Source organism: Agelaius tricolor, unplaced genomic scaffold (genome assembly GCF_023055355.1).
Source record: "Agelaius tricolor isolate 1412-34295 unplaced genomic scaffold, bAgeTri1.0.p SCAF_2, whole genome shotgun sequence".
Lineage (NCBI taxonomy): Eukaryota > Metazoa > Chordata > Aves > Passeriformes > Icteridae > Agelaius > Agelaius tricolor.
The window spans coordinates 11,649,209-11,668,715 of NW_027269262.1; the positions used below are offsets into that span (position 1 = coordinate 11,649,209).

The following is a 19,507-nucleotide window of genomic DNA, read 5'->3' on the forward strand; positions in this document are numbered from 1 at the left end:
TTTAGACTTCAATAGGTAAATAGATACCAAAGGGAGGTTTTAAATAAAGGACTCTGCTTTCAAAATGTAAATTAGATGTCTCAAAGTCTTCATGTATTTCAACTGAAGTACTCCTAATTCATATGAAGCTCTGCACTGTGGACTTACTGAAATGCAGGAAACAACATCAAGTATTATGAATCTTAAATTCACTATCTTTGCAGTCACCCTTCCTGTCATCCAATAGTAAAGATATGACATGAGAGCTAGAAGGAGAGCTAAGACTATGGTATTAATCTTAATTTCAGTTTTTAGAAATGACCTTTTTTAAAAAATGTCTGATTAAGACAATTAAAAGATTAAGCTTTTAATAAAAGAAAAAACAAATGGAAAGCAGAAAAAAAATCTGTGAAACTGTAGAATATCTGAAGTGACTCATCAAAATGCAGAAAAAACCCAACCAAATAACCTGCACAAAATGATGTACAGAAGTAGATGTAATACTAATATAAAGCTCACATCTCTGGAACCCTATATTAGGTCCCTCATTACTGTCAGGGAGGCATGAGTGTAGGAGATTTAATGTACAAAGAAATGGCAATGTTTAGATACAGCTTGAATATGTAGTCTTAAAAGCTGGACAAGAAAAAGGTGATACCTAACACTGAGACTGAACTGGAGGATTTTGGAAGAAAGGCTTGAAGTTCTGTGTTGCCTTTAAACTGATGGCTAGACACCATGAGAAAATACTGAAGCAGAGTATTTATTAGGGAAAAAACAATTGTGAAAGGCCAAGGCTAGCAGGAGAGCGCTACAATAGCTGCATTTTTGTGTGAGATCTCCCATAGCAGTGGGTGGTACATGGGAAAAAGAAGCAGAATCATTGAGTCCGAGACTTAATTGAAGTTGGAAGGGATCTCTGGAGGTCACGTAGTCCAAGCTGCTACTCAAAACAGGGAGCATGTCACAGACAGATCAGGTTGCTCAGGCCTTGCCCAGTTGGGTTTTGGCTGCACACAAACTCTCTGGGCACCTGTTTGAGTGCTTAACCACCCTTCCTATGACCAGGCGTGAAACTCTAGAAGACTGGGTAGGATGTTGGAGAATGGTACATTCATTAATTTTAAAAGGATGATTTCAGCATTAGGACAAAGTGCCAGAAGTTGTCGGTGAATAAGGTTTCAGAAATGGCAGGTCAAAAGCAATTTTGTATAAGCCCTTGAAGTATGGTCCAGAAAGAGTTGAGACTTTTCTAAAAGGCTCCTATGAGCACTAGGAATAAGAGAACTTAAAATTTATTTTCATTGGTAGACAGACAGTTAATTCTTACATGATTTTGCAGATGTTATTGCTTTCAATGGTTGACCTATCCACATTTGTTTGATATGTTCATGGTCAGAAACTTTTCTCAATGTTTAAAATATTATGGGGAAGCAGAGACAGAATTAAAAAGAAAGATTTAATTAACTAAATGCTTTCAGGAGCAGGTCTTCTTTTGGAGGTTCTTTTTGTCCCAATACAAGATGAATGCTTTATTAATGCACAGCCATCACCCAAACTCAAGGTCAATAAAAATGCTGTCGATTTTGCTGAAAGCAGAGTTAGGCTGACACTTTGCGGTTTTGAAAATTCTACCCATAGATGACAATTGAAACTACTAAGAATATTAACTGTGATGGAAAAAATTCATAAGTAATAATATTTGAGACTGAGAGTTACATTGCACAACTAGTAAGGCCATTTACTTGTAAAGGTGCTAGATCAGCTCAGTTTTCTCACCTCCATGCCACAGGCACTGTGACACACAAGGCAAGGCAGATCTACTGTATTATAAAAAGGGTGTCTCAGGGGGCCACAAAATAACGAAACTATAGCTTGAATGTCATAGGCACACAACAAGCAAGCAAAGCATGTATCAGGCCAAGAGCTAAACAGCATCCTGGATGTTTATTCAACTGCTGAGTAACATTTTGGGTCCTAGGGAGGGACATGCACCTTGTCTGTGTTTAGATTAGCTGTTGGAGTGTACAGTAGCTCCTCACAAGGTTGTGCATCTAGGCTTCACTGCCAATGTGCCAGTGAGTGCAGTTGTGAGGTAAGACTCCAGTCAAGCTGATGTTTGGATGCAGCTAAGGCTGCATCCTGGTCTCAGGAACTGGATAGTTTTCTTCTGTTTCTTAATCTTGAAGTAGCTTCAAAGCCTGTCTTTCATTTCCAAGAAGTGTAGTGCTTCTGATTTTGCTGCTGCCCACACAGCTGTCACAATTTCTCCTGCATTTTTGCTGAAATAGTAACCTTCTCGCTGGTCAGCCACCAAACTAACATCACAAGAGGGTCACTGAAGGCTCACTAAAAAGAGATCTGTGTCTAAAGCCAAGAAGAGCCAAAGGCCACTTTAAATCTGACACTGTTCTGAAGTCACCATAGAAGAATTCCACCTTCTATAGGAACACCTGTTATCGCTTGTGCTGAAGAAGGGGTTTCTGATTTTACCTCTGTGCAGCTAGGTAACCAATTAAAGGAGGTGATATTTGATTCAGTTCTGCATGAAAAAGTTCAGGCTTTGGAAGCAAGGACTTTCACACCTTGACTCAATGTATACAGGAACACTCCCTTTGTGTCACATTTTATTTTGGCCACTCTGAAAGTGGTAAGTTTGCATAAAATATATTAAGGGACATAATATGATAGTGTGGAGAAAAGTTTCACGAAGGAAAGAAGCCATCACAAACTTGAGAGATCTGGCTGGATTTATGCTATCAGACTGCAGAAACAGGGTAGTCTTTCTTCCACATAGGCAGAAAACCTGTGTACAAAATACAAAAGCTGTTGTATTGAGTGATGATTCATTACTGCAACAGAAATTGACATGCAAACAAATTTACTTTCTCATTTCACATGAGCAGAGGAAAACAGCTTCTTAATTTTAAGAATTAGCATCAAGACTTTCAGTAGATAATCAAGTATGCATTGAAGGTGCCAGACTGCCAAGTGCACCAGAAGGTGCACAGAGACTGAAATCCTGCCTGTAACCACAGAAAGACTCACAAAGGCAGCAGCAGCAGTGTAGACTTCCCAAACACAGACTTATAGCAATCTTGTTCTAAGGGTATAATTCCTTCCATCTCTCCCTCCCTCCTTCCCTAGTACTAGAAATGGTTGAGTGATCTCTTCTATGTCAGCAATTTGTTGGATACCTTTCAGACTTAGGGGCAAGTGATACAGCTCTGCTGATTTCAGTCAGTGTTGCACTTGATGGACTGGAACTGGCTGATTGTCATCTTTTGGTTTCCAATAGAACATAAACTACACTGGCAGTTTTTGAACACACAGTCATACGGTAGTTTGATTTGACTCAGGAAAATCAACCCTTTTTATGAACATTATATTTTGAATTCCTTTTACAGGCAGACAGTCGCTGAATATGCAGCATGGGCAGCTCCTGTTCCTCAATAGTTGGTGCTTTGCCCTGTTCTATTTCCTGATGAACTGCACAAAAAATGATTTCCTGTCATTTGTGCTCTAAAATTATCCTCAGTGTTGGAGTGAATAAATCAAAAGAGGTCTGCTTGTTTCAGAGAGCATCCTGCTGCTCCATAGACTGTCCATGAAAATGTCAAATGGAAACACTTCTGTTAGATCACTCCCACGGGTGTCAGGTGTATGTAAGTGGAGGAGGCTTCAGCAAGGATGGAACAGAACAGGCAGGGAGTGGAACAGCAGGGAGCTGTTATCTTTTGTGAGAACGCTTTTTCCCTTGAACTTCTTGGGACTGGTATTTCAACCAGTATAAGATATTGACCCTTGGACTAGCACCAGCTCTGCTGCTCAGCTGAGACCTGTATCCCATGTAATAGAGATACAGTCTTGGGAAAAACAGACCAGCAACTACCTACCCCAAGGAACATGTAGCTTTCATCTTCCACTAGTCCTCCTCCTTCCTACATCCTTTCTCCTGAATACAACACACCAAGAGACATGGAGAAATTTAGCTTGCTCATCTTTCTCATGTTGCTTCTCTGTTTCCTATATTGAAGGATGCAACATATTTGATTAATATAGATGCAAATGCGTCTGTCATAATCCTGCTGACCCCAAGGTGTGGAATGAAGGTGAATCTGGTGAAGATGTTTAGATTCACACATTGTATTTGTAAACTTCTTCAGGTTTGGAAAAGCTGTGGTTTTTCTCTAGCTCTGGCTTTCCAGGCATATTTTCTGGGCACCGAATCTCTGGAAACAATTTCAAGAAAAGGGATCTTGTGGTCCGCCTGCCTGAGCTAATTTTTCAAAGCAGTTTTATTCTAGTAGCTTTTGACTCCATTATTTCTTTCCTATTGTGATATTTTATACTCAACTCTGCAGAAAACCTGATGCCATTAAGCCAGAGCCATCCTATTGTTCTGCAGTGCTTCCAATTTGCATGGAAAATTATTCATGTTAATAACTCCCCATTGTTCATGTCTTATCTTCCTAAGTCATGTCAGAGAGCTACACTGCTGTCACAAGGTTTCTGTACACTTAAAGGCATGAAGCCATTTGCCTTCAGTGAATTCAAATGAATTAAAGGTTTTAGAGACTTTCATAAAATCAGACAGAATTCTTAAGATTTTCTTAATTTCTCCTCAGGTCACGTTATCCACCTCTGCCTCTGCTAGCACTCTTTGACCCAAATACTCCTCCTGCCTGTGCTGCTGCTGAGCCTTGTGTTCCAGAGGGAGGCCACCTGTCGTTCTGCGGCAATGGGAGGTGTTCAGCTCACAGTGCAAGGGAACGCTGCTTTCTTGGCTGTCAGCAAGTTAAGGTGTTGATTACAGATGTCACTTGAATTCAGCAAACAATATTTGGCCTACCCTTTCATTCACTGCAAAGGAGTTTGTCTGTTTCTACAAACCATAAGTATAACTGCCGGTCAAGAAGTTAACAAGGCCTTTAGGTTTATTGCACTTTTCCCCCATTTGTACACGTGCTCTAGATAAAAAATAGTGGGTTTTAGCAGTTGGGTTCATAAGCATGTTTTCTTAATCTTCAAAAACTGCTGACATGCTCATATTACAATAAAATAGTGAATGTTTGATGGGCATAATCCAAACTACAGAACTACCCTGATATAAGATACAGTGTCTTGTACATAATCACAGAAAACTCTAAAATTATTTTAGACTATAGGGGAGTGCTTTAAAAAACATCAAAGTGTCTTTTCAGTTGCTGTTTAAAACCACTCTTGTTTCTCAGTTTTTAAGCACTATCACTCAGCACTGGTTTTGCTTCCTAATGTTGATTTACTTTGAGGTGAGCTTTTGTTTCACAAACTTTGTGAAACACACCTGTTTAAACACTTTGGCAATATGGAGCAAACCTGAAAATGGCTCAGTATCTATTATTTCAGAACTGAAACCCAGTCAGGTTTCTTTTGTATTTTAGTATAATATTGCAAGCCACACAGGAAACCTACCTTCATTTCTATAGTGACTTATTGTAGAATATTTGTTCAGATATTATCAACCATATGATATATTAAAATTACTCAGTGTTGGCACCACTCCTAAATACAAGCCCATGTACATGCATTATAGCTCTATTCAGATATTAAGAGTATAAACTGAGTTTCATTTTCTGACAGATGACAAATAAAGTTACCATCAAAGCAGGTGGAATAATAATCAAATGAATAAAGACACTGTGAAATTTCCTGAAACATCTTCTTTCATTATTTACAAAAAGATAGGTCAAGTGTATCTTGTATGACAAATGGTGCTCCTTTTCCTACTGAAATCAGTGACTAAGCTATTCTGACTTCACTGGCAGCAGAAGCTGTTCCTGCTACGCAGTAAAGATGCAAACCCTGACTGTGCCTTCATGGGCTTCAGTATAAACTTGCATTAACTCCACCCAAGTCTAACTGGAGTTCACATATTGCATTCCCTCTCAGTGGGTTTGACTCCTTCTGAACAGAGTACAATTGTTCATTATGAAGAGACAAAAGTATTCTTGCTTACAAAACAGCATCCAAAGAAATTAGTAAATGAAAAAAAACCCCTTCATAGTTCTACTAATAAGCTGAACATTCAGGCCACGTTATCAGCATTGCCAGATGGATTTCACTGGAAATATGCTGCCTTTTCACAAGTAGTGCTCTGGAAGACTACACCATTTTCTCAGGTTAAGGGGAAGTTTGAACATAAGAAAACTAAAACCTTTCTGGTCTCAAAGGCCAATACATCTCCTTCCTTTCCAGCACTCCAAATTCCCCCAGCATTTATACAATAGCATTTTCAGAAATTTTTTCAGAAGATTCCCCAAACCTCAGAGGGCTCATTAAAAAGCCTTTGCTTGAAGGAAGATCCTTTTGTGAATTAGTAATGGGTTAGAGGATGAAAAACAAAGGTGGAAGCTACTGATCATCAGTTAAAGGAATTTTCAAAAAGGCAAGCACAGGAGAGCAGGACAGGTCCTGCATTGTCCAACACATCCACAAATGGGCTGGAAAAAGATGGTGGATAGCCAAAGTGGCTAATGATATAAAGCTGTTTCCAACAGTCAAAACCAAAATCTGCCTGAGAAAGTAACACAGGGATCTCACATTATCAACTGACTGGGTAGTAAAATGGCAGAAAAATACAACGCTGATAAATACAAAAGAGTGCATATGCGAAAAATACAGCCCTAATAAATGCAGCCCAAATAACTGCTTCTGAATAAGCAGTTGTCACTCCAGAAGGAGCTCTTGCAGTCACTGTAAATGTCACCACAAAACCACCAGCTTAACATTCAGTCCAGGGACTGGGTGTGCCCTTGGCTCACAAACTTGACCTGCTGATTGCCAGAAACTGGAAGATATAAAAGAGGAAGGAACCTTCTGTACTCACCCTGTTTCTCATAGGTATCCACTACTTGCCACTGCTGAGAGAAGATGGAGCTGTATGGATCTTTGCTATGGCCTAGAACAGCTGCTCTTATACCCTTATGTCAAATTAACAGTTTGAGAGATGAGATCTAACCTGGAGCCACAAAGGAAAGTGAAACCATAGAGGTACACAACCTGACAACAAATGTCTCAAGTTCCAGACAAAGGAACAAAGCATCAGAACAAACAAAAAACCTCATAAGAGATCACAAGGAAACCCTGGATTAACCCTTGCCAGTTTAGAAGATTACTGAGTGTTCTGGTGCTTTAGTCAGGGTTGACTGGCAGTCCAAAATACCACAATAAAGCATCACAGTAACACCTGAAGAGTTCAGAGACAGATGTATCAATATCTCCTGCAACTGCAAGGGGTTCCGTAGATGCAAAAATAGACAGACATTGGCTTAGAGAGCAGAGTGTAAGCAGAGAAGAGAATATCAGCAGTTCCAGGAGTTTTTCCCTCAGAAGGAGGCACTGTTGAATAGAAGACCAATGAACTGCCAACCTGAAAGCAAACAGTAGCCATCGAAGACTAGTAATGCTTCTGTGACACACCTTTACTGATGACTGTGCCTGTAATGCCAGACAAGGCATATTGGATGTCATAATATCTGAAAATATCTTTGGCTTAATGACCCTGAATTTACACCATGTGCAGTGGAGCACAGGTTACATATCAGGTCTCCATCTGTACTTAACTGGGTCACACCAATGGGACAGTCTGTCATCAGTGGATGCTTTCCTCAGGACACACAGTGCTCAGCAGGGGATGATGTTAGAAGAACAGGGGTTTTCCAACAGCAGAATTTGAAGTCCTGGCATTGTTACTGCATCCTGAGATTGACATGATTCACATCCACAAAGGTATTTAACCATTGCTGAGGGTAATTGGAATCATACTGATCCAGGGTGTCTCAGGTGGCCATATACTTAGAGAGAAAACACATTTTTAACTTTAACTTGCAGAAAGCAGGAAGGAAAGGGGCACTGAGTTTGGTGCTTAACCTGAGAACATCTTAAGGGTTTACACCTAGACACTCCAAGAGGCAGGTTTCTTGGCTGTAAACAATGCTCTGTGCTCTGCTTCCCACTCATCTCTTGCTCCCAGCTGTGCTACAGACCACTCCCAGACAGCACAATTCGGCTTTGGACATGCTGAATCACAGATGCATTGGAGCCAGAATTTTTAGGTAACCATGTAGCTTGGAAGCAACTTTGGAACAACTCTGCTGACACAGATAACTGCAACAGACTAAAATAATGAAATCAAGTGAAAACTCTGCAAGAAAAATCAAATACTTAATGCTCCATGACATCACTCTTGTAACAAGAGTGAGCCACAAAAGCAACAGGGCAAGGGCCTCACAGGGTAACTGAATGTTCTTGGAGAATGTGGTCACATAACTGTTTGTATTAGTTTTTCATTTGTGGTGTTTAAGGGCTATTATCTCAAATTTTGGCCAAGAAAACATAACAGAATTGAGACTGTTTTCAATTTTTCAAACACAGATCTTAAGACAAATCCTGTTAAGGAGAAGCTACTGGGAAAATGCCTTCAAAATAAAGATCTCTGTCCAGCATTCTGCCTGGAGGCAGGCCCTGATTACTGAATACCACACTGTACAGTGAGTATCATGTGATTATGGAGGGACAGGGAATTATCTCCTGGCATTGACCACAGCTTTTTGTTGCACTTGATTCAAAGATTCATGCTGATTTTTGGGGGTCAACCCTAATGCCTCTCAACGAATGGCTGAACATCTCAATGATGTTCACCAAGTTTCAGTGGGAAGATCACAAAAACTGACCTCTTTCTACTCTGAAGAGTTTCCATGGACCCCACAAGAGGAGTCCAATGGCTGTAATGGTCTGTGGACATCCTCCATTAGAGGTGTTGTGAAGACTATTGTGTTTCTCTAGGATTACATGCACATGGCCTGGAAGTAGAGGTTAGGCTATTATAACATTATTTTTCCATTTGAGGACACTTTGACGCGTGCCCAGAGAGGGGAATACATGCTTAACTTATCAGGGGAATGCATTTGGATATTTTCACTCACACTCAGCAATGGACTATTCTTAGTAACTAATAATATGCATGTGCCTTGCAGCATGCTCTTTGATAGCCTTGTTTCTATTCCTTAGGGATCTAAGATTTTACAAAGAATCCTGGAGTAAAAGAAAATGTCTTTTTCTTTTTATAACATGGCAGTTTCCTGCAGTGAAAAATAAACAGAGCTGCTGCTTACACCACTTTCTTCCTTATAAACACATCTGAGGTAAAAGTATCAGGTTGACCTGATAAATATCAGGTCAAGGCAAAGCAGTACAAGCAGGGCAGTACAAACAGGGTTAAAACTGCCTGCTATGACTGTTAAAGAAATTACATATTTTTAGCCCCTTACTGAAATCAGAATTTTCAAGGGCTATTATTTTTCCTATCTCTATTTTCTAAATGTTTAAACCAAGCATCCCACAGCAGTCCCAGTATCTGCACGTCATTTGCAATCCCTCATGAGTTTTAAGGTGGTTTAATTTGTTTTAAAACCTGAAGTACCTACAAACAAAATTAGCTGCTGGCAGGTTTAGAGACACAGAAGTGCAGTAATTTGGCACATGGTTGCCATGGCAGCTAACCTACATCTAAATTATCCTACATGCTTCTCGCAGCCATTCGCTGGCATTGTTCCTTCTGTCTGAATTGCTGGTTCTTTTTTTTTTTTTTAAGCCCCGGATTCTGTAAAGTCCTTCTTTGTGCCACCTTGGCCTCATCCACTGGCTCAGCCCTCACATCCTGGCACACTCTACAAGCTGCTGCTATTACCCATTAATGGAAAGGGGAAGCAAGAGGAGTACAAGTAGTGTCTTCCAGCAACTCTGCCTGTTGAGAGCAGCTTCCTGAAAGCTGATTTTCACTGAAGTAAACCACAGTGGTAATTCCCCTTGTTTTCAGGACTTAAAGCTTGCTGCAAAATCATTGATTTTGATGAAGCTATTGCAGATTCACAGAGATATAGTAAAAGCCAAATTTCACCTTAAGACAGTGAATTTATCAAACAATTAATGAACTTTGGTCTGAGGCTATGTGGCAGCAAATCAAGGTGTTATCTCTTCTATCCAGAGAAAACAGGTTTTGAAATGCTTTGGCAATGTTTATTACCAAGCAGAAATATTAAAATAAAGGGCATGAGTCCTCCAAGGTCTTTCCCTACCATTGATTTCCCTCTCAGCACAGTTAGAAAACAAAGCCAGTGCTATTTATGAATGTTAAAATTTTGTTATTTATCTCTGCTGAAACATTTCCTTTCTGTAAAATTGCTCTGTTTCAGAGGAAAACTATCTCACTGGCTATTTCTGACCAACCATCCTTTTTATCTCCCTTCTTGCCACCTCTGAGAACTAAATTGTGACGCTGCTTCCCAGGAACCCAGCCCAGGTCTTATCAGTTCCTGACAGATCACGGATAGCTGACATGCCTTCTGCCCATGGCTGCATGTGACCTTGGGGTTTAGAGAAAGTGAGATCAGAAGATAAGAACTACAGAGTATTTACTTACTTATTTTTAACATAGTAAACTTAACATACTGTCAAAGCAGAAGTTTTGTTGAATTTTAAGAAGATTCAGTTTCATTATCAGTTTGGTTGGTTGTTAGTTTTCAGGCAATTGCCTAGAAGACAGTCACTGCTGTTGAAGACTTGACATTGCCAGATACATTTGTGTGTGAAGTCAAGAAGTGGGGATTACTCTATTTATGATCCTCATATCACAAAGAAGTAGGAAAATCCCTGGATTTGTAGGATTACAGGCAATGCTAAAGTGATCTCTTTTCAGGGATACTGACTGAAGACTATAAGATTCAGCCAGAGCTTTTTGCTTATTTCTGATTTCATTTATTCAGTCCAGCCATCTCAGGATAGCTTGCTTTTTAAAATGAACTTTCAAAATATTAAAAACCATGCAGATACTAAGCAAAAGGAATAAGAGAAGTAACAATGAATCTTGAGAAATGACAATGAATAAACACCTTATGAGGATTTAGGCTTACTGAAGACCTGTCCCCATAAATGCATTCTGCAGTATTTTATTAAACAATTGGCTGAAGAACTAAAACAATCACTTTTTGGAATAACTGGGTAAGAGAGGCAGATCTGGCAACAGTATCAGGATTGCCCCTGTAGATCTGTGGAGAGGCAAAGGATATACTATACACAAGGGTAAATGTTTAAGAGAGAAGTGGATTTCCTCTCACTGCTTTTTAATTTTGTTATGTTATATTCTTTCACTCTAATTTTTGTTCTTTCACTGTAAAACATTGCACGCATGCAATAAAAGTTTATTATGGGAAAACAGTGCAGGATGTAGTAGGCATCCTGAAGAGAGTCACAAAACTTGAAATTAAAACAGAGGATCACCCTTCCCATTCAGAAGAATGCGAATGTTTAACACTTTCTATTCAGAAGAATGTCAGATACTAAATTAGATATACTTGTATTACTTGCATATGTATTGCCTAATATAATAATTTCATATTAACTCCCCATGCACAGTACTTTTCCAGGGCTCTTTGAAAAAAGTTCAGAAATAATGTTATTCCTGTTTTTCAGATAAAGGAACTGAGTTACAGGGAAGTAAATTGACAAACCCAGGCTTACAGCAAATTGACCACAATGCCTCCCAGTTATCCTGGACCTCTTAGCACAACACAGATCCCTGCAGTTATTATGGATATTTTTACTTTTTATCCTTCTTGCCAGAGCCTCTGACAACTTTCACTTTGGGGATACAATGTGTTTAGCAGTCATTATGGTAAGCTGTGATTCATGCTGTTTGGACCCCATTCATATTTTGTGTGGCATAAGAATAAAGTAAATTACATCCTGGAGAGCTTTGCCAATGAAATATTAAAGCTGATATCTGAGATAAAGCTCCTCACTGCTGTGCTTTTCATCAGTAGGAAGGGAGAAATGAGAAGGGGCAGCACATTAAATCTGATGGCTATTCTTCCTGGTTTTACAGAGAGACTGCTCTGATGTTTTTGAGGCTGATGATGACATGATTACAGCCCTCAAACTCTGTTGAGCCTCAGGGAGGAAGAAGTTCAGGGATGGTTTTCCATCTTTTTATGTACTCAAACTTAACTTCTGTTGGCTTTCAGGCGTGCCATTGGCTTCTATGGGAACAGCATCAGCTCTTGATCAGGCTGGTCCTGATCCCTGTCTCTGTGTGCACTGGTCTGATCCCACAGGGAGTGGGTTTGTGATTCTTCAGCTTTCTACAGGGCTCATTCTCTGAATTAGTTTGGTCTTGGGTCAGACAAGCGTCAAGCGTTGCCTAAGGAAAGGGGAACAGAGGTGCTGTCAAGGGTAGTACGAGAATGCCAATGTTTGATTGCAACTGGACGTTGTGAAATTGTTCCCTTGGAGTTTGCTTGTACTGGCAACCACTGACACTAGGTAAGAGTCCCCTGTCACTAATCTATCCATTACAGAGTTCATCAATCCATTATTTCATACCTGGCCTTGCTGCCCATTGGCTTTACCGTGTTTCACCCTTTCACTGGACTGTGCTGGACTGCAGACGCCTCTGACCTGCCCAGTCCTACCAAGGTGAGCCCAAAAAAATGACATCTTCACTTTTTACATACATCTACCACTGACACAGGTATAAATGCACAGGGAATCTGATGATGGCTACACAGCAGCATCCTCCTTTGTCTTACATTTGAGCCACTAAGGATTTCAGTTTTTTTAGGTAGTGTTACTGCACTGGTTATTGGGAGAGACCTTATGCAGTAGTATCCATCTCTGTGTATTTGACCCCTGTCTATCCCCTATCAAATTAACTCTTGGGATAAAATTTCCCTCACTAACCACCAGATCCCCATCACCACACCTCGAAAAAATACATCCCCATGGGTAGAGGGATGTGACATGATAATGTCACGCTGTACTGAGCATTAGGGAGCGAAGCATGAGGGTGGAAGTAGTGAGCATGGCTTTGAAGCCACGCCTGCCATGGCTCAGCAAAAAGCATCTTTCCCTGCTTGAGGAAGATGGTTGGACCAGGCAGCCTCCAGAAGTGTCTTCCCACCTCAGTCACTATGATCTTGCGATGTTTGCGTCAAACTATTTGCTCTCCCCTGTGTGTCCGTCTGTTTGAGTTAGGGACACGAATGTCCTTTGTCTACCCGCGATGCTAGCGTGCCCGCAGCGTGTTTGGGATGAACAGCCGGAGCCACCCAGGTGCCCTGACAGGGCACAGGTGGCACACCGGGGAGGCTCAGCTCAGCGGCACGGCTGGGCAGCGCACACCGGAGCGGCACGGGCTGGGAGCGGGCAGTTGCGGCAGCGGTCCCCGGTGCCCAAGGCCTGGTGCTTCCTGCCAGAGCCCTTCCATAGCGAAAACCAAACGGGTTTCCGGATGGCAGAGGCGGGCGGGCAGCACCTGCCCGCTCCCGCACCGCATGCCGCAGCCCTGCCCTCCGTGGGCGCACTGGCGGCGGGCGGTCCGTGCCTAGGAGCGACCCACAGGAGCCAGAGCTACCGCCGCCACCCCTCAGACACCGCGGCCGGCGCTTATTCATCCTCCCCGGAACGCCCGCCGGGCGCCGCCGGCCGCGGCAGGTGGGGCAGGTCTCCGGCGCGGGGGTCGCTGGGACGCGTAGTTCCTTGGGGCAGGCGGCGGCGGCGCGGCGCGGCGGCGCGGACTACAAGCCCCAGGGCGGCCCGCGGGGCCCGCACCGCGCGTGGGGCGGTGGCGGCGGCGGCGGGAGGTGGATCCTGGCAGCGCGGCCCCGCGGCTCTCGCCGCTCCCGGGGGCGGCCGAGCGGAAACCCGCCCCCAGCCGCCCGGCATCCAGGAGGGCGACGGCCGCGGCCAGGGCGAGAGGGATGCGCCTCGCCCTGTCCGACAGCGGCGAGCAGCGGCCGCCCTTGATTAGCAATTAGCCCGTCCCCAGTCCCCCCTCGGCAAGCACTGTCCCATGAACGCCGACCCGCCGCTGGCAGCAGCGGCCGACGGCTTCTCCCGCGGTGCTGGCGTGCGGGTCGCTTAAGCCATGGGGAATGGGATGAACAAGGTAACCCCGCTCGTCGTTGTCGCCGTGCGCGAGTGCATGTGTGCGGGCCAGCGCGGCGGGGCCGGAGGCGACTGTCCCTCCCCGCCTCGGGGCGGGCGGGGTGCCGTGGCGCCCCCGCCTTTGTCTCGCCCCGGCGCCGCGGGCACCCGCTTTCGGAACAAAGGCCAGGGCAAGAGGGCTTTTCCCTTGGGTTTTGGGGGTCCCCCGCCTCGGGGCGAGGGCGGAGGGACGGAGACCGCCGCCGCGCCGCTCCCTCGGGGCGCGCCGCCCTCTCCTCCCCAGCCGCAGCGCGGGCAGGCGGGCGGGAGGGGGGCCCTGGTTTCGGTGATGTGCCTGGGCTTCCCCTTCCCGAGCGAAGCCAGTTCCTCGCGGTCGGCGAGGGCCGCCGTGCCCCCGGCGCCGGGCTTCAGTGCCCTCTCTGCGTCCCCCAGCCCCGGGGGTGCCGTGGGGCAGAGCCGGCAGCCCCTGAGGCGCAGCAGGGGCCGGGGCGCGGGGCTGTCAGCGGGCGCCGCACTGTGCCGAGCCGGGTCACCTGGGCACAGCCTGCTCCGCTCCCGGGCCGAGGAGCAGCCGCTGGACATGGGCTGGGCCCGCACGGTAGCGGTGGGACAGGAAAGCGCTCGGCCCCAGTGGAGATCGCAGCGAGGAAGAGGAAGGAAGATGGATCTGTTTTGCAGAGGGTGTTGGCCTTTTGGCACTAGGGGGCTTATTGTACGCACCGATTCCCCTGGCATGTCATGGTGGTTACCTAGGGGCCACTGTGATTTTTCTCAGTATCTCCACCTCTGTTTAAAACCCAGGTTTGAAAGTGTGGTGGTAACTAGCCTTTTATATATAGCTTACTATGAGGAACAGAAGTTGAGTCATCTCCTCTGTCTTACATCCTGCTTTGAGTGCTTTGGGAGTAGCTTTGCTGTGTGGCCTCTGACAAAACAGAGGAGAACAGCTAGAAATAGCTCCTCACATTTTGTCCCAGTCTGACATCCTTGCCCCTGGAAGTGTCATCAAATTGTTGAACATCCAGAGTGCTTAGTGTACCACCTGGAAGGGGAAGCCTTTCCATCCTATGGGTAGAGACCTTGAAATAGAAACCTTTGGCAGGGAAAACATCTGACTGCTGAGGAATCGAGTTAGTGTGTAGGAGGTAGAACCTCCCTTGGTCCTTTTCTCAGTTTTTGCTTTCAAAGTCTGGGAATAATGCTGTAATATTAGCCACTCATTGATATTAGCCTTCTAGAAATGGCCAGTTAGGAAGAAATACAGCTAGAGAAACTTGTTTTAGGCCTCTGGTATATTTGTAGTAATTTTCTTGGAATGCTTGAAATTATCAGAACGTTTAGAGGGATGCAATATGGGATGCTTAAGTTGCAGTCTGGGGAGAAAAAAAAATAAAACTGAAAGGACAACTCTCAGCCCTTTGAAGCTGCATTGCATTTTACTGTGGTACTATGTGGGTAGGAATTGGCAATCTGTGACTGGCCAGTTTGGTCATTTTAATTCTGTTAAATGTTGCCCTGACATGTACCACCTGGTGCTTTTAGGACAGGCATAACACTACTTGGATTTTTCTCCCCTTTCTTATAGCTGTATCCAAGAGGTTGAGCTGTTCAGCAGTTTGAGAAGGGCTGGCTCCTTTAAGGAGGCTACAGTCATGTTGGGTACTGGCCATCAGGGTTTATATTTGTAGGGATCCCACATGTTGGTCTGGAACTTGCCACCTTCCGAATGTGCCTCTGGATCATCTCTTCCTCCTGATCTCGTGAGTCAGCGAAGCTGGAGGGGCAAGGGGAAGCATGGAACCATCAGTGCAGATGTAGGTGGTATTTGCTTGACTCAGTGTAGTCAGTCAATACAAATTGCCTTAGTTTCCAGCTGAAGTGTGTTTCTCGTGGTAGATCTGTATACAGATGGTAGGAAAAAATAATCAGCTTATTTGATGATGGATTATTTCATTTAAGGAGTCCCTTTGTACAGATGCCAAGGGAAGAGGATTAATGATCCCTGGAATGGGTGTGGTAAGAAAGAGCTCCAGGGATTGCTACAGCCTCTCAATACTGATCCTTTCTCAATGGCATGGTCCCTTCTTTATTTTTCTGTCCCATTATACTGATGTATTTCATAGCAAATAGCAATTGCACGTGGCCATTAGAATGATAAGGGCTGGAGGCCTGGCATTCTTTTTAAGTAAGGTTTATCTTTCTTTGCTAATTTTCTCTGTAAAATTAGCTTGGCCTAGTTTTTTTTTCCTAAAGCCCATCCTAGCCTTCTGACATTTCCTGAATTAAACTGAAAGCATTTGTTCATAAACACCTTTTTTATTCTGTTCAGAGAAGGAGAATCAGGTTGTGAATGTGCATTGACATGCCTAGTATTAATTTTCAGTACTTCACCTTTTTTTCTTGTATTTCTAAGAGATACATTTTACAGAATGAGTAATGGGGTCTGACTTAGGAAATTGTCTCAGTAGTCTGATTTGTGTTCATGGTTAATGTCTAACTTTGACTTGTATTCGAAGTTCAAGTTGAAGCCTGTGGTTGAAATGTAGAAATGTTTTCCAGGAGCTGAAGTCTAGAGGCTGAGATGGTGACCAGATTTGACTATCTGTGAGCAGGATCTTGGTGAAGAGCTCTTCCTGGGGTTTAGTTGTTGTTTAGAGCTGTTAAAGTTAACTGACAGTTATTCATGTAAACTCTTCAGAAGATTCGAGCATTATCTCTATGAAAAGGGCAGATAAGCCCTGCTTGTTGTAGGAGTGGATTAATAAGAAATTTAAACCAGTGTGGCTAGTTACAGCTGAGGTAGCTAATTTTATGGAAGTCAGAGAAGCTGTGCCAGTTCATGTCAGCAGCAAATCCCCCTCACTGACGTGTGCCACTCTTGTGTACTACTGGACAAAGGTAGGTTTGTCCTCTCCTTTTGCAGTGCCCCAACATCTCTGAGAAAGCCCCATGGACTTCTCCAGAGTTCAGTACTAACACAACCAGAAGCAGTGTTAGGCAAGAGTTAGATGCTTTATTATAAGCATTTGTTGATAGAGGAAACAGCAGCAAAGTAGCCCTTTAAGCCATTTTCCAGAGAGGTGTGTTGTCAGAGAGGACTGACAGAAGCATTAGCAACTACTGTCTGTTCCAGGGCTCAGTCTTTGTGCAAGGTGGAGAGCATGAGCTGCTCTCATGCGAGGTACAAACTAGGACAGACGTTGCTGTCCTTGTCCCTTCGTGCATTCTTTACATCGGTTACTTGGTCTGTGGTCATTTTCTCAATGTTTCGGATCATATAAAGATGCTACTGTTTTTATTCATATAGCAGTGGTTGAGAAGTTCACAAAAACAACCACCTTATTTTTCTACTCTTCTGACTCCCACCCCTTCTCTCTCACACGCCCCTAGCTGCCATCAGCCTTCATTTTGCACAGCCTGGAATTGCAGTTACTGAAGGCAGTGTGAGATGACACAGCTGAAAGTTCCCAGCCATAGTTGAGTGCTGAATTATTAGTCAGCATGACATAAAGATTCACTTCTTTTCAGGTAGCTTTCACCCATAGTAATGTTTCTTGCTTTTAGAATGACTAGTAGAACAGGGATAACATCTGTCCTTGGTTGCACGGTGTCCTAATTACCTGTCTATCATACAGCATTGCTTCCTGATGCACAAATGCAGACTTCTGGATTTTTCCTCCTTTGCCAATAAGAAACCTCATTTCTGCAACCCCCCAGTGTTCCTCACTATCTTTAATTTCTAATGTCAAAGCTTAATGACTGTGAATTGAAATTAGGCTTTTATTCTCTCTTGAGAATACACATTTGATGCAGAAATAATGTCTTGGAGTCTAAAATGCCATAGTCTACAGCAGTAATGGTGTGATGGAAGATCTGTGCTGCAGATAGGAAATACCAGACAGTTATTTCAAAATAGCAGAAAGCCTTTACATTTTTTTTTAATTTTTTATACTGAAGTTGAGGGAGCTCTTTGGGGTGATCTTGTTAGTGAAATTCGTTCATAACTTGAGTCCCTTTTGCTTTAGAACATGATTTTTTTTGTAGAATTAGTCTATTTGGCAGTGACTTTTGAGTACTGCCCTATCTGGAACAGCTACAGGCTTCATTTTCCTAGCCTGGGATGCAGCATTAGAGCTGCACTACTAGCAATGTCATCGAGAGTGCTTGAAATACTGAATTGGCCCTTGAAACCATTAGTCTTGTACACATGGAAGGGGACAGCAGGATGTTGTAAAGCTTCTTTACCCTACACCATACCCTGGCATTGGAAACTGGCCTGGGCATTTTTGCTGTCTCTGTAAGAATGTTGAATTTGTACAAATGAAGAGGGAAGGAAAAGGGAGAAAAAAGGGAGAAATCTATCTGAGCTTCTTTTTGCAAAATGTACAGGTGCCCATACTAAAGAACTGTTTTCTTGATGAACCAGTGCTGTCAATCAGCCCTTAATTTTCAGGCAAGGGTCTACAAGCAATCAGGTACAGCAAGGGTCCTGGAGAAGGTGTCTTTTTGTATCGGGGGGGGGGGAATTGAGCCCTGTGTTTAGAGCTGGTGTGACACAGAGACAGAGCAGGCAGAGTGATCACCCAGCAAAGCCTAAAGGGAGGAATGTTTGCACAAACCAAAGCTGCAAGGAGTGCAAGAGGTGCTGCAGCTTTCTGTTTCCCGAAAGGCTCGATAAATAACAGCGAAAGTGATGCTTTGACCAGATGAAAGCTGTGAAGTTAGGGCAGGTCAGAAGCTGTTTTACAGCCTCTTTTGCTGGTCCTGCTAACCTGTACATGGTGAGCTGGGTCACCTTTCAGCAGGAGGGCCGCAGTGAAACCAAGTCTGTGGCAATGATCCCTGATGAAAAGTCCTTCATGACTTTCCTAAATAGGTGGAGTTTTCCTTTTAAGTAGCTGTGCCTGAGAGGCTGTTGCTGCTGTTGTGGTGACACTGGGGTGTTGCTAAGGCTATAGGAAGTCAGTGCTGATGTATCTGCATTGGTGGTATGCTATATGTGGACTGAAGAAAAATGGATTGTATGGTTTCACCACCACAGCTCTGATCTCCTCAAAGGATGTGGGTGTGGGTCAGAGACTTCACGTGGCAGAGGACAAAAATCTTGGCCAGCAGTTCAGTGTGCCTGGCGGTTTTTGATGTCTGTACTGCTGTTCCCAAGTTTGGTAGGAGGGGTAGCACTACAGTGTCACCTGCCTCTGTGTCTGTGCGTGCACGTGCCCTCAAGCACATGCTGGTCCTTGGCAGACCTTGATACTCCCCAGGTACCTGGTACTTGTTATGGAAGGAGTCTGAAGTGAAGTTAAAGAATGTCCTGTAACTGACCCCTGTGCAGGCATCCGAGAGTGTGGGGTGAAGGGGTAGATCTGTGAGAGAAACATGCATTTCACAGACTTTCAGCAGTTCTCTTGCTATGTGAGCACACAAGTTACTGTTTGCAGTGATTTCCTCTAAGAGCTCCACAGTGCTGCAGCCCTGACTTGCATGGCTTTACACTTCAAAAGCCTCGAAGGATGTCATTTTGCAGGGCTTTGTCCAGCTTCCT

At 43.8% G+C, this 19,507-nt stretch overlaps 1 protein-coding gene and 2 long non-coding RNA genes across 7 annotated transcripts in view; 2 read left to right on the forward strand and 1 right to left on the reverse strand.

The window, feature by feature from the left end:
• Positions 1-2,578: 2,578 nt before the first annotated feature.
• On the reverse strand, positions 2,579-7,435 carry LOC139602777 (uncharacterized). Its single transcript, XR_011683427.1, has 2 exons — positions 6,848-7,435; positions 2,579-2,785 (listed from the first exon to the last, which is right to left on the reverse strand). It is a non-coding gene; the product is annotated as an uncharacterized lncRNA (long non-coding RNA).
• Positions 7,436-7,593: 158 nt separating this feature from the next.
• LOC139602771 (uncharacterized) lies at positions 7,594-12,486 on the forward strand. Of its 2 annotated transcripts, XR_011683426.1 has the most exons (5): positions 7,665-7,749; positions 8,395-8,510; positions 9,614-9,818; positions 10,215-11,692; positions 12,375-12,486. It is a non-coding gene; the product is annotated as an uncharacterized lncRNA (long non-coding RNA). The 2 variants fall into 2 exon arrangements; XR_011683425.1 differs by lacking the exons at positions 10,215-11,692; positions 12,375-12,486 and having other exon boundaries at positions 7,594-7,749; positions 9,614-10,084.
• Positions 12,487-13,109: 623 nt separating this feature from the next.
• The window catches only part of DUSP22 (dual specificity phosphatase 22), a 44,059-nt gene continuing 37,661 nt past the window's right edge, over positions 13,110-19,507 (forward strand). For 2 of the 4 annotated variants that reach the window (XM_071452914.1, XM_071452909.1), the window contains exon 1: positions 13,649-13,963. Coding sequence is in view for 2 of the 4 variants with exons in the window: in XM_071452889.1 (XP_071308990.1) it covers positions 13,307-13,509 (203 nt within the window). In the remaining 2 variants the exon portion in view is untranslated. Of the gene's footprint in view, positions 13,510-13,647; positions 13,964-19,507 lie in introns of those variants that run through there. The other 2 variants (XM_071452889.1, XM_071452899.1) reach the window with 2 other exon arrangements.